General features: G+C 54.0%; 1 protein-coding gene across 3 annotated transcripts in view; it reads right to left on the reverse strand.

The window, feature by feature from the left end:
• Positions 1-554: 554 nt before the first annotated feature.
• Positions 555-14,992, reverse strand: part of CELF5 (CUGBP Elav-like family member 5) — a 57,852-nt gene continuing 43,414 nt past the window's right edge. For 2 of the 3 annotated variants that reach the window (XM_005281145.5, XM_024105725.3), the window contains exons 6-13: positions 14,525-14,671; positions 7,989-8,133; positions 7,456-7,602; positions 7,014-7,076; positions 6,840-6,923; positions 5,418-5,561; positions 3,820-3,983; positions 555-2,450 (exon numbers count right to left, since the gene is read on the reverse strand). In XM_005281145.5, the coding sequence (XP_005281202.1) occupies positions 3,856-3,983; positions 5,418-5,561; positions 6,840-6,923; positions 7,014-7,076; positions 7,456-7,602; positions 7,989-8,133; positions 14,525-14,671 (858 nt within the window). In that variant the 3' untranslated portion in view covers positions 555-2,450; positions 3,820-3,855. The remainder of the gene's footprint in view (positions 2,451-3,819; positions 3,984-5,417; positions 5,562-6,839; positions 6,924-7,013; positions 7,077-7,455; positions 7,603-7,988; positions 8,134-14,524; positions 14,672-14,992) is intronic. The other variant, XM_024105726.3, reaches the window with a different exon arrangement.

Genomic DNA, 14,992 nt, shown 5'->3' on the forward strand with positions numbered 1-14,992 from the left:
CTGCAGCTGGGTGACGTAATACCCAGCTTGGGGGTGACATGCATGTGCTAGCTTTGATCAAGATAGTGTGCTAAAAACAGCAGAGTGGCCCTGGCGGCTTGGGCTGGCAGCTCAAGTATGAGCCTGTTTGAGGTCTTAGGTAGGTGCTTAGAGGTCACAACACTCCTGCTGCCACGGCCACGCTGCTATCTTTAGTGCACTAGTTCCACTAAAGCTAACACGGGTACGTCTCCCTGAGCTGAGGAATCACATCTCCATCTGATTTGCTGAATAGGGATGGACTTAAGCCTGTATTTAAATGCTTTCCTCATCTGGGGCCCTCCTGACTGTCTTCAAACCCAAGCAACCATTTGGCGACGGACACAACCAACAGCCGAAAACCAGTTACTTAACAAGTAAAACTTTTATTAAATAAATTTCGGATTCTTTAGACCAGAGCGAGGAGTTTGACATTAAGACATAGCTTGAATCTCACCTGCAACACCGGATCGGTCACATTGGTAACTGTGATGGAAGAAACTGATCTTAGACACTTAGTTCAAACCAGCTCAACCTAAAATTTCCAAAGTCCTTATTTTTTTTTTTTTTTTTCGTTTTGTTGTTTGTTGGTAATATTTTTTTTTGTTCAAAATTTGATTAAAGTTCAAACTTCATGAAATCACTTGTAGCAGAAATAAAGAACATCGTACAAATCACGTACATAATAGATGTTAAGTATAAAAATGGTATTTACAATCAGTAAACATGGACGATAGAAACGCACAAGCTTTCAATACTTCATCCTCTCTCTCATGTGCTCTCAGAATCAGACAGCGAGGGTTGGTGAAGAGCCACAAATGTACCTTCTTAAAGAGCCTGGGCAACATCTGCACATGGGTATCTGGAGAATGACAACAGATTATAAAGGTCCCAAGAGAAACTTAGTCCTCAGCGCTCTCTTCTAAAACTGCTACATCAGTCTTTCCCCACCAACCCTCTGCTGATGTTGTTTAAACACGCGCAGACACACACAAACGCACGCAGACACGCACAGGAATGTTCTTCGCACATTATCCAACTCTGGAATAGTTGTTCAGACGTTGTTTTTTTCTTTTGCTTAAACTTATTTTGGTAGAACCTTAAAGGGACTCTTTCAAGTTGTTAAATGGATGCTGCTTGTCCATACGATCCCTACTTTAGGAGAGCTCCAATTAACCAAGCTCGGACCTGGGTTCTGTGCTTAAGTGTATCTATATCTATAGCTATATCTATATATGCTGCATACTGTATAATTTGTCCTTGGAGGGGGAGGAATGCTGAAAACAAAACAACCTCTTTTACAATGTTATCCTCCGTGCATCTGCTCAGAAAAGCCTTGCGGAGGGGATAAGAGGTCATCAACTGGAGTAAACATCGTCGCCAATGGAATGTTTGGTTTGGAAATGCTAACGCTTGATAAAGAGCTCTATGTTCTAGCCGGAACGTGGAGGCAACGTGTAGGCCATTTCAGGCTTCCATCTCTCTGCTGTAGGATTACAGCGCTCGCCTTTGATAGGTTGGGAAAAATTCCCTGTTGCCATGGAGAACGATGAAAGTCAAGGGTTCTTTGCTGAGCACGGGGAAGGTCTGCTGTTGCCGGGGATGAAGGGTAAAGGTACCTTATTTCCCATTCCAGGAGTGCTCAAGATAGGCTTCAGAGCCAAATTCCCGTAGCCTGGTCTCCAGAAGCCCTCTAAGAAGTAAGACTGAGAGTTCTCAATAGCCTTAACCAAGCTGGTGCTAAGGTTGATGGGTGAGTGAATCTTGAGGTGGCCTTACCCCATTCCTGGAGGTATATAGTTCGCTCTCTCCTCACCGCTTGCTAATACCAAGTGGAGAGAGGATCTCCCCGTGGCCACGTCCTCTGACAATGTCCAGGCCCTTGTGCAGTCCCCGTAGAGGAGGTGCTGTCCCAGCAGTAACCCTTTTGCTCCTAACCCCTCTGGAGGTGAGGAGGAGGGAGTCTCTGAATGGAAAAGTTTGGTCCTGTGATTTACGTTAAAAAAAAATAGAGACTGTATATATATATATATATTATATATATATTTATATTTATATATGAAAGGGTGAAAGCCAAAATCCCGTGAGTTGCTGTGGTGACCTAGAGACGCAACAATTAAGTTTTCTTAGTCCACGGCACTCCACACCTATCCCGAGCAGAAGGCAGCCTGGTCCCCATGAGTGTCTACTTCTCTGGCCCCCTCCTCCCCCAGTAATGGTGGTGGTGGTAGCAGCCAGTTGTGACAAGACTCTTCCCGCTGGGTCAATGTCAAGCCTTCCAAAGCGTCTCTTCTCTTCGGAGCGTCACGTTTTCGGGGTGGGGGGCGGGGTGGGACGGAAAGGGGCGGTGTCAAAAGAGTTCTTAAATTTACTGGCCTCTCCTGAAATCAGCTTGAAGCAGAAGTTCTTCTTCCTCTGGACGGTTCCTTTGCCTGCATTAAAAGAGGGTGGGAGGTTAGGAGGCCCTAGATTAACACCAAGGCTTCTCCTTGTCCTTCCCCTCCATTGGGGGAGGGATAGCTCAGTGGTTTGAGTATTGGCCTGCTAAACCCAGGGTTGTGAGTTCAATCCTTGAGGGAGCCATTTAGGAATCTGGGGCAAAAATCTGTCTGGGGCTTTGAGCAGGGGGTTAGACTAGATGATCTCCTGAGGTCCCTTCCAACCCTGATATTCTATGAAAGTGACCCCATGTTATTAGGGTTCTCTACAGCCTTCCCTTAGCTCAGCGGTCTGAAGGCCCTGAACCCACCACCACTTGAGGGCTGAAGGGACAGCTTCATTAGCTCAAAGACTGTACCAGACTCAGAAGCCTTCATATATGGTCTAGCCACTAGAACACTGGGGGCAGAGACCCACACTGAAGGAGTATGGCTGACGCTGGGCTGAGAACTGGTTTGGCTGCCAGCGAAGACGGCTTCGCTGCCTTCAGTCCTGTGGCAGCACGAAGTGCCCGGAACATGCTCTGTGATGGGGGTTAAACAGATCGCCCCAACCCATTAGAAACATCTGATGCGAGTGTTGGAGAGGGACAGCCCCGAATGCTGCAGTAACACTAGTGCAAGTGGACGCATCTGCGCTGGTAGCCAAAGCAAGTACCAAGCCCAGTCTGAGAGGATGGCCAGGCGTGAGTGGTGGCTGACGTCCATCCTCCGCTAATCATGTCCCTGCTGAAGCTGCGGCATCCCTAGAGTTCCTAATGCAGCGTCCTGGGGAGAAGAGTTTCTCACAGGGGAACGGCTGCAAAAACCAGCATTCGCTGGGTCCCTGATGCCAAGCAAACTTCACCATGCTCCAAAGCCTTCCACCAGTGCCCTAGCTAGCAAACCGCCTCCAGCCTAGGGGAGAAAAACAAGCTGTCACCCCAGAAGTTCAAACCACGTCCAAACTAAACAGCAGAAGCGGTGCATCACCCCAGCCCCCTGTGCCTAACCTAATGTATTGTCCCAGTGTCCACAGAGAGCAGAGATGGAAGCTCTTTGTCTTTCTGGCTGTATTAGGACATAAGAACCCTTGGTCCCCGTCTACTCCACACCGCTGGATTGTTCCCTCCAGTGAATGCTTCAGTCCATTTTTAAATGACCCAAGTGTTGGGGCTTCCACCACTTACCTTGGGAGACTGGGCCACAGGCTAAGCCCACGTCACGCGCCCCACCTGAAAACAATCTCTCAGGGTTAATACCTAGCTCGACAGCAGGGCAGTCAGGATGGACGGGGGCTGCTTCTCTCAGCTGCAGAGCCACAGGGCAGCGGTGGAGGTGGACCGGGGTGGAGGAGCAGGAGCTGGGAGGTCGGATGGTTTACCTGTGCTGCAGCACTGAATCCTGGCTTCACACACTGTCAGTAGGGGTGGCTGGCGTCCTTGGGTCGTTTTAACTGAACCTTCAACCTCTTCATTCCGACCTGGAAGCCGTTCATGGCCTGGATGGCAGTCTGGGCACTGGACGGGTTGTCAAAGCTCACAAAACCTGCAGAACGAAGACCGGGGGGACGGAGATGGTCGCAGTTTCTCATGGATCTAAGGCCCCAGCGTCTGACCAGGACTGCTGGGGTGCACTGGCCCAAATCCATCCACCTAGGGCAGCCATGCCAGTAGAAAACATCCCCCTTCCAGCTGCGACTGGGCGAAAGGCTGCGCCCCGGGCTACTAGATTTAGGCTCTGCCACAGTGATCGGCACCTTTGCGCTCTCCAGGCCTGACTGTTGAAAGTCAGGCTACCTAGGAATGAGGCCGCATGCCTTGAAGAAACGCTCCAGCTGGGGGAAAAGGCAGCAGCGTGCCTGGTGAGCACCCCGGGGTCCACTCTGCACGGGCTCCCCATTGACTACAGAGTCCAGCTCCAGGTCTCTGCCCTGCTATTCCCTGGGATCAGCCTCTGCTGCCCGAGAGAAACCGCACGCCCGGCAGCCAGGATCTCCAAGTTCCAGGGACGCTGCCGCGCGGTAGCAGGAGGCGGCTGGTGATGGCAGCAGATAGAACGGGCGCAGGAGCTGGGCCTAGACGGTGAAATCTGCTCCCAGCAGAGAGGAGAGACACACCCCCCCCCCCCGCCCCGATGTCACCGTCCTCTGAGCCACAGTCAGTGCGAGTCTCAGCCCCCCCGCCATAAATTCTGTGCACGCACAGCAGCAGACACCCCTCCACCGGTTCACACTCACGCGCAAACACCGAGCACACACACCAATAACCACAGCGACCGAAACAAGCCCCTATAAACGAACCACGCCCTGGCTCCTCTAGGCTGATGTGCTGACATATTGCTGGGGGGAAGGGGCATGTACGTACCTACAGTGATAGTGTGGACACACACACACACACACATCCACAAGTTCATACACATACATCCCTTGGTGTGTGCACACACCCAGTCCATACACAGCCCCAGTCCGCATGTGCGTACGCGTGCGCGCACACACACACACACACATCCACAAGTTCATACACATACATCCCTTGGTGTGTGCGCACACCCAGTCTATACACAGCCCCAGTCCACATGTGCGTACCCGCGGGCGCACAAACACACACACACACACATTGCTGAGCTACTCTCTCACACTTCCGCTCTAGCCTCCACTCCACCCAGAACCAGGGCTGCCCAGAGGATTCAGGGGGCCGGGGGCAAAGCAATTTCGGGGGCCCCTTCCATAAAAAAAAGTTGCAATACTATAGAATACTATATTCTCGTGGGGGCCTGGGGCAAATTGCCTCACTTGCCCCCCGCTCTGGGCGGCCCTGCCCAGAATCAGGTGCAGGACTTGGAGTGCCCCAAATGCCTCTAGATCAGAGCACTCCATGCCCCAGGGGAGTTCATCCCCTTTCTACCTCGTGCCCCAGATGACTGCGGTCTCATCCAGCCTCTCAGAGCCCCCTGCTGCTGCGGGAAAAGGGGCTTGCTTACCAAAGCACTTGCTCTGGTTGGTGGCTCGGTCCATGAACACCTTGGAGGAGATAATGTTGCCAAAGGGCAGGAACATTTGCATCAGCTCGTTGTCTCCAAACTCCTGAGGGAGGTGGTAGATGAAGAGGTTGCAGCCTTCGGGACCTGCAGTCAGGGACAGGGAGGGGGTGGGAGGGGACAGGACACAAAAGTGTGCACAACCCCCGAGGGAAAGGGGAAAGAAACGGGTTCAGCTCAGAGAACAGCTTTGTAAGAGAATCTCTGACGGGCCACCTCCCCCTCCCAAACGCCCCTCCTGCTCGGCTCTCACCGCCGGCTAAGCTCTGGATCTGGGGAGGGAGGGGGGCGCTCAGAGGGCTGCCCCCACAGCCACAGTTTGCGAACTACTTATCCCAGCAGTGCCCTGGGAACAACACATGACTGCAGGGTTCTGCAGAGCAGCTTTGGGTATCACAGCCCCCGGTTCCCACCGGTGACACTGGACATCTCCTTCAGTGATGTGCCAGAGCCGGGCACTGATGGGTTTGTTCCATTGGCATGAATTTAGCCCTGGTGGAAGCCGCTGGGTTGAGAGCCCTGGGGACTCATTGTCGAGGTCTGGACCTTGGATTTGAAGTCCCATCTGAAAGACGACCACACGGTAAACCTCGAGGATTGCGCTGGACACCCCCGGGGAAGGGCTGAGCCGGGACTGCCAACTCAGCCACTAGTCCCAGGCAGCCTGCAGATTACAAACTGGCTGATTAAAGCAGTGATCCAGGCCCTCGATGGAGCCTGCTGCATTGAGCAGGGATGGCTGGGGGAATCCACCAACGCTGCTCCCAGAAGAGGCGGGAGGAGCCGCTGTAGAGCGATGCCAGGGGCTCTCGCCCCATGCTGGGCCAGTTATGCATGCCAGTCTCAGGAATCTGATTCGAACCTTTGGCATGGCAGGGCAGAGCAGTAACTGCGCTGCCAGTGCAGGGTGATAACAATATCCTCATCCCTTTCCGGTCACATTATTGAAAGTGACAGGCCGGGGGCCCGGAAAGTCCAAGAAGTGCAGAGACTGCTTTGCAGCACCCGGCTCTACCATCTTCACTGGGGCTGTTTGATGCCAGATGGAGTGCATCTCTTCCCTCTCATCAAGGGCCTGATCCAGGCTTGCCGCTGACTTCCACAGGCTGCGGATCAGGCCCCGTGTGACTGGGGACGACCCCTGATGGGGGCTTGTGCAACTGGCGTGGTTTGGTGGCACCAACGCTCCAGCTTTGAAGCCAAGCCCTGGCTCGTGGGTTGGGCTTCTCCGGGGCACTGTGTGGAGCCTGCTCACCCTCCACGGGGGAGATCAGAGCCCACGGGGCTCAGCTCCCCCAAGGGAATCCCACGAGCGTCAGAGCGTCAGCCCCCAGACCGGAGCTTCCCGTTGTCCCAAGTCCTCACCTTCTCGCTGCTGCTGCTGCAGGATGGGATGCGGCTGGGGGATGGTCTGGGCTATCGGGGTGATGGTCGTGGTCGGATACATGGCTGCGGTCAACGAGACGTAACAAACCAGTTATCCAATGGAACGCGAACACAAGGGAAGTCTAGGGGAGGGCCGTAAAAGGGGACAGGTACCTGCATACTGCTGAACCCCGGTAAAGGCTGGGTGCAAGGTCTCTGCCACCGAGGGGCTCTGAGCTGGAGCGAGGGAGAGAAAGAGAAAGGAATGGAAAGGGAATCGTGGGAGAGCTAGATATGCGCTCCCTGACTCTGCCGCAAGCCCAAGGGACCCAGAGCGGCTGCCAGGAGCTATGAGAAACTCCTTGTTTGGGAAGCCAGGGACGGTTACTAGTTCTGGCTCCCTGAGGTCTCTGGTTTGTGATGTGTGGCTAAGCCCAGACACAGAGAGGGTGAGAGAGAGAGACCTGGAACGAGCCGGGATGGGGAGCGGGAGGAGAGAGAACACAGAGTAACAAGAACCACAGCATTTCATTGGGGAGATGGTGGAGTCGATCGGATCGTCTGGCCCCGACGAGCCAGGAAGCTGGCAGCCAAGGGTCCTCCCCTTCCTCCATACCTGGGTAGGGCACGAGGCCGTTGGCGTAAACCGTCTCCAAGGTGGGATGGCCACTCGGGAAAGGCACCACCCCGGTGAACCCGTTTGTGATTGGGGCTACCAGCCCCGGAACTGCAGCTGTGCCCAGGAGAGGAGGCGAGTGTAGCCCTGAGGGAAAAGGCAAACAAATCCCACATTAGCTTGGCCTCCACAACCCACAACGATTCATTAGCATCTTCCGGCTGGCACTGCTGCAAAGAAGCTCACAACCATAGAACCACCGGAACAGGAGGGACCTTGAGAGGTCCCCTAGTCCTGTCCCCTGCTGGAGACAGGGCAGTGCTGTGGGGATAGGTGCACAATGCCACAGGCCGTAATGGCATTGGTAGGGCACTGCTGTAAAGAAGCTCGCAGCACTGGAGCTCTGCAGGCCAGGGATAGTCTGGTGCCTAGCACAATGGGGCCTCGTTCTTGGTTGTCACCTAAACCCTATATGGGTAAATCATAGTAACTCTGCTCTACTCAGAGCTGAGGGTGGTGGGCAGGGCACCTACCTGAGGTGGGTGCAATAGGGGTGGCTGGTAGCCCATTTAGACTGACGGCCCCGATCTGCTGGATATGGCATGGGGAAAAGGTGACTCCTGGGCTTAAGTAGCTGCCATGAGACGTGGAGAGAACCGTCGTCTGCTGCTGCATCAGCTGTGAAACGAAGCAAAGAGACGTCCCTTCAGCCCTGGTGCAAGGGTACGTCTAATAAGTTACTCAGCCCCGGCCACCAGGGCCGGCCCTCCCCCGCTCCATTCACACCGCGCCCACATGCTAACCCCACCCCAGCTGCTAACTCTGGATCTGAGAGGCAGGGTTCATCTCCGACCAGCCGCTAGGGGGCACCAGATTCCAACAATCCACCCCAAATTCTAGCGCTCAGACAGGCTGGCTGGCGAGGCTCTCCCTGGTGATGGCGCTAGGAGCATCCTTGCTCCCGGGATACTCACCTGAGCGACGGCTCCTGCAGGGGCAGCTCCAGGCCAGCAAGGCACCGCAAACACAACCTCGCAGACAAACCCCGCTGAGCTTCAACCCCAAATTGGCCCCCGTGGATGTGATCGCGGGTCTGATTCAACAGAGGAAGGAGCCGATTCCCTGCGGCTGGGTTGGGAGGCGGCCGGACAAGCTCCTGGGAAGAGCCGCTCCCAAGAGGTTTATGTCAGTGTCTGACCCAAACCCTGGCCTCGACTGAGCTCCCAAACTCCAGCTCTTAACACCACCCCTCCTCCCTGGCCCATCTCTCTAGTACTGTAACAAATCCACTGCTTCCTGGGCCATTTCTGTGCTACACACCAGGACCCCCCCCCATGGCAGCAGCCAGGCTAGAACTTGGGGATCTTCCTGTTCTGAAAACCCGGGTCCCCAGAGTTTGAGCTAAAGGAGAATCGCTGTTAGCAGTATGGGGTCAATGACACCCAGTTGAAAAGCTCTGATTTCTGTTCCACAAAGGGCAGCGGTAACGCATACATATTCGCCAGCTCATTACAAGAGAAGCCCACAGGCACGTGGATGCGTTGTGTGGCGATAGAACTGCCTCCACCCCATGCTCCGCCTCCCAGTCTTGTCTTCATCTACTCCTGAAGGGAGACCTTATAAATGAACCAGACAAGTTAGAGATGCTAAAGGACCAGTAAGGCATTTCCTCCCGGCCCTCTCCCACCAGGGGACCAGTGCAAGACTGCTCTCTAGGAAGCATTCCTTAGTGCAGGGTCCGGTATGGTTTTCACTAGCCCGAAGGATGGGAATTCCACTAGGCAGCTCTGTGAGATCGCTCCCCTCACACCCTGCCCATTGCCAGGAGCCGGCTGTTATACATTTGTATTTTGCTCAGACACATGCAGTCCCTTTTAGACTCCACACTAACAACACACAGCACTCGCTGGGGCTGAGCTCACATCACAGACTTTGCCATACAAAATCAGAGCAATTTTGCCTCCAGAAGCAGCCTTCGCCGGTGCCTCGGGGGAAGGCAAACCCCCTTGGCCCCATAATGCACCTGGCTAACTAGGTAGTGATGCACATTGGGGTAGGAGAGGGGAAGGAAGGGAAAATTCTTCCTGACCCCTGCGGCCATCCGTTGATGCTCTGAAGCATGAGATTTGATTAAGTAGATCTTAGCGCAAATAGCTGCAAATGTCATTAATGGCCACCAAATTATCCCGCCCCTTTATAGCCCTGTGATAGCATCGGACACCGTTGTTTCTCACAGGCAAGAATGACAGTGAGTAAATGGTGTGACATTTGCAGGGAGGAAGACCTTTGTGTGATGATCCACAGTGCCCAGGCTGGGAACTAATGAGCCAGAGAAAACCCCAAGGTCTGTCTGTGTCCAGAAGCCTCAATAGAGAATCCCCTTATATTCACTCCCCTCCTGTCTCTTCTCAAGTCTAATGGATACTGCATCAACTTAACTCACCCCTTAAGAAGGCTGAGTATATACAGAGCCTTTGCAACCAACGTGGCCCGGAGATCAGCAAACACGGGACCGAAGCAGTGAATTCTACAGTCAAGGAGCTGGTAGCTCCTAGACATATCAATCTAGCTTGAGCACCTCATCCGATCACTGCTGTTGAGTCAAAATAGGAGCTGGCTAAGTTGTGGCGTTAATGTCTCTTTAGAGTGGCACGAGCAAGACCTGATGGAGCCATATTCCCTTTTCCCCATGCCATATTCAGCTCAGCAGGGCAGCAGCGGGATGGGTGGGAGAATCATAGAATCACAGACATGTCAGGCTGGAAGAGACCTCGAGAGGTCATCTAACCCAGCCCCCTGTGCTCAGACAGGACCAAGTAAACCTAGCTTTGTAGCTCCCATGAGATCTACAGGGGGTGGACGGGGAATCAATAAAGTGTTTTGGCTTCTGGGTAGAAAATTCCCTTCCCTGAAGGCGCCTGCACATCGCAACGGGAGTCACACCACCCGTGTCACTTATCCGTGCAGGGCACAATATTAGTGGGAAAGAGGGTGCAGTCTGACTGCCACATCCTCCCACCCCAAAGGAAATGCCCCAGGTGAGGCCACCACCCCAGGGCCTCTACACAGAGCCTTCTACATGCTAATGGGAAGGCCACAGAGCCGCTACCTGGGACACCACATGGACACTCCCCGGAAGAAGCTGCTTGTCTGCCTATGAACCTGGGTTGTCACTATTCCCGCACGTGTGGTTTTTCCAGTTGCCCCCACTTCTAAGCAAAGCAGGGATAAGCGTGGTGGTTACTGGCCTGGGAGTAGTAGGCTCCTAGGCCAGGCAAGTCGGGATTGGGAGTGTCGTGAGTATCTCAGTAGTAGAACAAGAGATGGTATCAAACCAGTACCCCAGGTTGGTGCTACGTGGCGCTGTGCTCCTGGAGGTGCTGTCTTTGGGAGGCGATGTTAAGCCAAGTCTTAACCACTCATGGTCCTTACGCAGGGTCACAACTGTTTTCCTTCTCTGCCCTGTGTAGGGAATTACCATCGCCATTGTTCTAACCCGTCTGATCGCTTTGGCCCAGAGACCCAGCGAGTCACACGCTGGCGAAAACCTGCCGGCGTATTACGGAGCAAACAGTTCAAAAGAGGTTCCCCTGGGATCACGCAGTGGCACCCTCACTTGCTGCACTGATACATTCTACTAACGGCGTCCACTTGGCCAGGGAGCAGCACAAGTGTCAAATCTTCCGCGTCAGTGCTGCCCTGGAAAAACTTGTCGCCGTTCCAGAGATCAGCTGAGCACTAACTCAGCACGAGCCCCGTCACTTGAGGCTGCTCCCTGGATTGACGTTCGGAATACTTCTACAAGGACTCTGCTAGCAAATCCCTCCCCGGTACCGCCCCTTCCGCATCCGATGGGGGGCACTTCGAAGGGCGAACACTGCAGAGACTCACGACACCCTGATGTAGTCAGGGCGAGAACAGGCCAGGATCTCACCTCCAGCGAGAGGAGAAGCCAAAGATCAGGACAAGCCTAAGGTCCAAGGGAAGCAACAATCCAAGATTAAAGGCCCAGGGCTGGGCCACAGCCAATGAGAAGAGAATGGGGAAGGCCAAAGGGAAGGAAAGCAGGCCAAGCCAAGAGTCAAGGAGGAAAAGGCCAGGAATGAAGTCAAGGAGAAGGAGTGGGAGGCAGGGCCAGTCAAGAGTGAAAGAGAAGATGAAGGCCAAGCCTAAAGTCAAAGACCTCTCACGCCATGACCTCCCTGCACCCCTGCCCCTGCCTACCCCACAACCTAACACACACACCAGAAACGAGCGTGAACAAAAGCCCCCACTGCGCCAATGCTGGCCCCTTTGGCTAGGATCTCGTTACAGCTAAACTAGATCAAGGGTGGCCAGTAGTTGGATGGGGGAGCTGGAAGCAAGCCCTGGGGTGCTGGAGAAGGCGATGCTGGTAGCTCAGGACAAGGCACCGTCCCATCCAGGCCCTTACTCAACCAGTGTCCCAGGCGCAGGGTGCTGGTGAGAGGAGGAGGCGTCATCATTTGAATGACACGTAACACCAAGGTCCTGACCGGTGCTGGTCGTTATAGACCCTGCAATCATTTTCCAGAGAACAGTCCACTAGCCAGTCCTGGCCACGGCCCAGCTCCCTGAACTCCCCACTGCAGTTCCAGTCTGACACGGACGGTGTTCTTCCTCGCATCCTGCCCCGCCCCCGTTCAACGGGCAGAGGTGGCTGCGTTGGGGGGAGGGTGCGGAGCAAGTCCCCAGCGGGTACAATTTGAACTGAGAGTCATGTAAACGATTGACATCAATTGGGGTTAGGTCCAAGCAGCTTTTCAGACAGTGTTCTTCCCTCGTGTGTGTGTGCGTGGCGGGGAGGGGTCCATGGGACAAAGGGGACTGAATGAAGGTTGCACCTAAGTCCAAATTTTTTGCTCCAGTGTAGCCTTGAGCAGGTCACTGAGGGTACGTCTACACTGCAGTAGAAGACCCATGGCACGGCCCCAGCTGACCTGGGTCAGCTGACTCACACTCACGGGACTCGGGCTGCAGGGCAGTGTGGACATTCGGGCTTGGGCTCTGAAACCCCACGAGGGGGCTGGGTCCCAGAGCGCAGGCTCCAACCTAAGACCAAACCTCTGCACTGCAATTTGTAGTCCCGCAGCCTGAGCTCTGCAAGCCCCAGTCAATTGTGCCAGGCTCTGAGACTTGGTTCTGCGGGTTTTTTAGGACAGTGGAGACACGTGTAGAGTCTCTCTGGGCCTTTCTACCTTATATGAGGTAGTCAGCTGACCTGAAGATGAAAAGAACCAACCAGCGCTGGATGCTCCACAGGAAGGTAGGATTCGCACTACCAGATGGGACCATTGGTCCATCAGACTTGGATTCCTGCCTCTGACAATGGCCCAGATCCCACTGAAAATAACACTATTGCCATCACACAAATCTTTAACAAAAGCGTTCCGCTCTGGTAGCCCTGGTCTGCAGCCAAAGGACCTGAGACCCCGTAGTAGGTCTTGAGTCTCAAAACATCCACTCAATGTGCAGCGGCAGTCAAAAAAGCAAACAGAATGCTGGGAATCATTAAGAAAGGGATAGATAATAGGACAGAAAATATCATATTGCCTCTATGTAAGTCCATGGTACGCCCACATCTTGAATACTGCGTGCAGATGTGGTCGCCCCATCTCAAAAAAGATATATTGGAATTGGAAAAGGTTCAGAAAAGGGCAACAAAAATTATTAGGGGTATGGAACGGCTTCCATATGAGGAGAGATTAATAAGACTGGGACTTTTCAGCTTGGAAAAGAGATGGCTAAGGGGAGATATGATTGAGGTCTATAAAATCATGACTGGTATAGAGAAAGTAGATAAGGAAGTGTTGTTTACTACTTCTCATAACACAAGAACTAGGGGTCACCAAATGAAATTAATAGGCAGCAGGTTTAAAACAAATAAAAGGAAGTATTTCTTCACACAATGCAGAGTCAATCTGTGGAACTCCTTGCCAGAGGATGATGTGAAGGCCAAGACCATAACAGGGTTCAAAAAAGAACTAGATACATTTATGCAGGATAGGTCCATCAATGGCTATTAGCCAGGCTGGGCAGGGATGGCGTTCCTAGCCTCTGTTTGCCAGAAGCTGGGAATGGGTGACAGGGGATGGATCACTTGATGATTACCTGTTCTGTTCATTCCCTCTGGGGCACCTGGCACTGGCCACTGTCAGAAGACAGGACACTGAGCTAGATGGACCCTTGGTCTGACCCAGTAGGGCCATTCTTATGTTCTTATGAATCTATCCCAGGCACAACCAGCCAGGAGAGAAATATCACAGAGCCAGGTACGTTCTCCTCGATTCGAAGACTCTCCTAGCCACGGCAGGCCCTGTGATCACGCCAGCGAAGAGAGAAACACTCCAGAACCCACTGGAGATGCTAGGATTTTCCTGAGCACTGCAGCAAAAGCTAAGAGAGAAACCCGCGAGGACCCAGACTGCTAGGACTCACGACCCACCGTGGCACAATCATTCCCAAGGGCTAAGAGAGCAATACACCCAGCCCAGGGACACTACACCGGATGCTAGAGAAATACATCACAACTCGAAGACTGCATATCCAGGAGACAAGTCCCAGGCATCATGGCTCCAAACAGCCCACAAACCTCGGGAAGGTCTACACTGCAGCTTGAGCTGACATCTCCAGGATAAGCTTTAATCTAGCTAGGCTGGGTCCCGGAGCAGTGAAGCAACAGCACACCCGTCAGCACAGGGTAGTCTGGGCCTGCAGCATAGACAGGCCCTACCAGAGAAATACACCAGGGAACACTTGCACTGTCTCTCAGGACTCCCAGACACTTCAACCGGTCCACTAGCTCCAGCAGGCACTGTACTGAAGCAATACGTCACAACTCAGAAACGAGACCAGATCTCTCCTGAGGGACCGTCGGCCAAGCAGTCACACCCACTAGGAGAAACGCACCGGGGCCTGCAGCACACCCAGCACAACAGGCTGAGAAGGGAACCCAGGAGACCACAGCAGACCGCTCCGGGAGCCGGTTGGTCTCCGCCAGCCCTGGTCTCCGTGGTGTCACGCCACGGCGATAGGGCCCCGCGATACTCACAGCCTGCGCGTACGCGCTGTACGGGCTGAACGGCAAGGTGAGAGACGGAGTGAAAATCCCCAGCTGCCCCACCATTTGCTGCATCCGACGTAGGGTCCTCTCCTTATCGGTGTCAGCAAACTTCACGACTAGACTGGAGGAGGCCCCCTATGCATAGAGAGAGGAGACAGAGAGACAGAGACAGAGACAGAGAGAGAGAAGAGCACAGCAGTGAGGGCATCGGGCGGCGTTGGCGGGAGCGGCAGCACAGAGAGGAAGAGAGGAGGAGGGTCAGCAGAGCAGCAAATGTCAGAGTGAAAGGCTCAGTCTGAGATCCGAACCCGAGAGCTAGGGGGAGCCCTGCCCAGACACACAAGCTGGTGGACACAGATACAGACACGCACACAAGAAAACACGGTTGCTGCTGCCGGGATGCACAAGGACGCGCAGCCACAGGTGCAGGTGCAGCGCCGAGCATCCGGCTGTCCT

Source organism: Chrysemys picta, chromosome 25, assembly GCF_011386835.1.
Source record: "Chrysemys picta bellii isolate R12L10 chromosome 25, ASM1138683v2, whole genome shotgun sequence".
NCBI lineage: Eukaryota > Metazoa > Chordata > Testudines > Emydidae > Chrysemys > Chrysemys picta.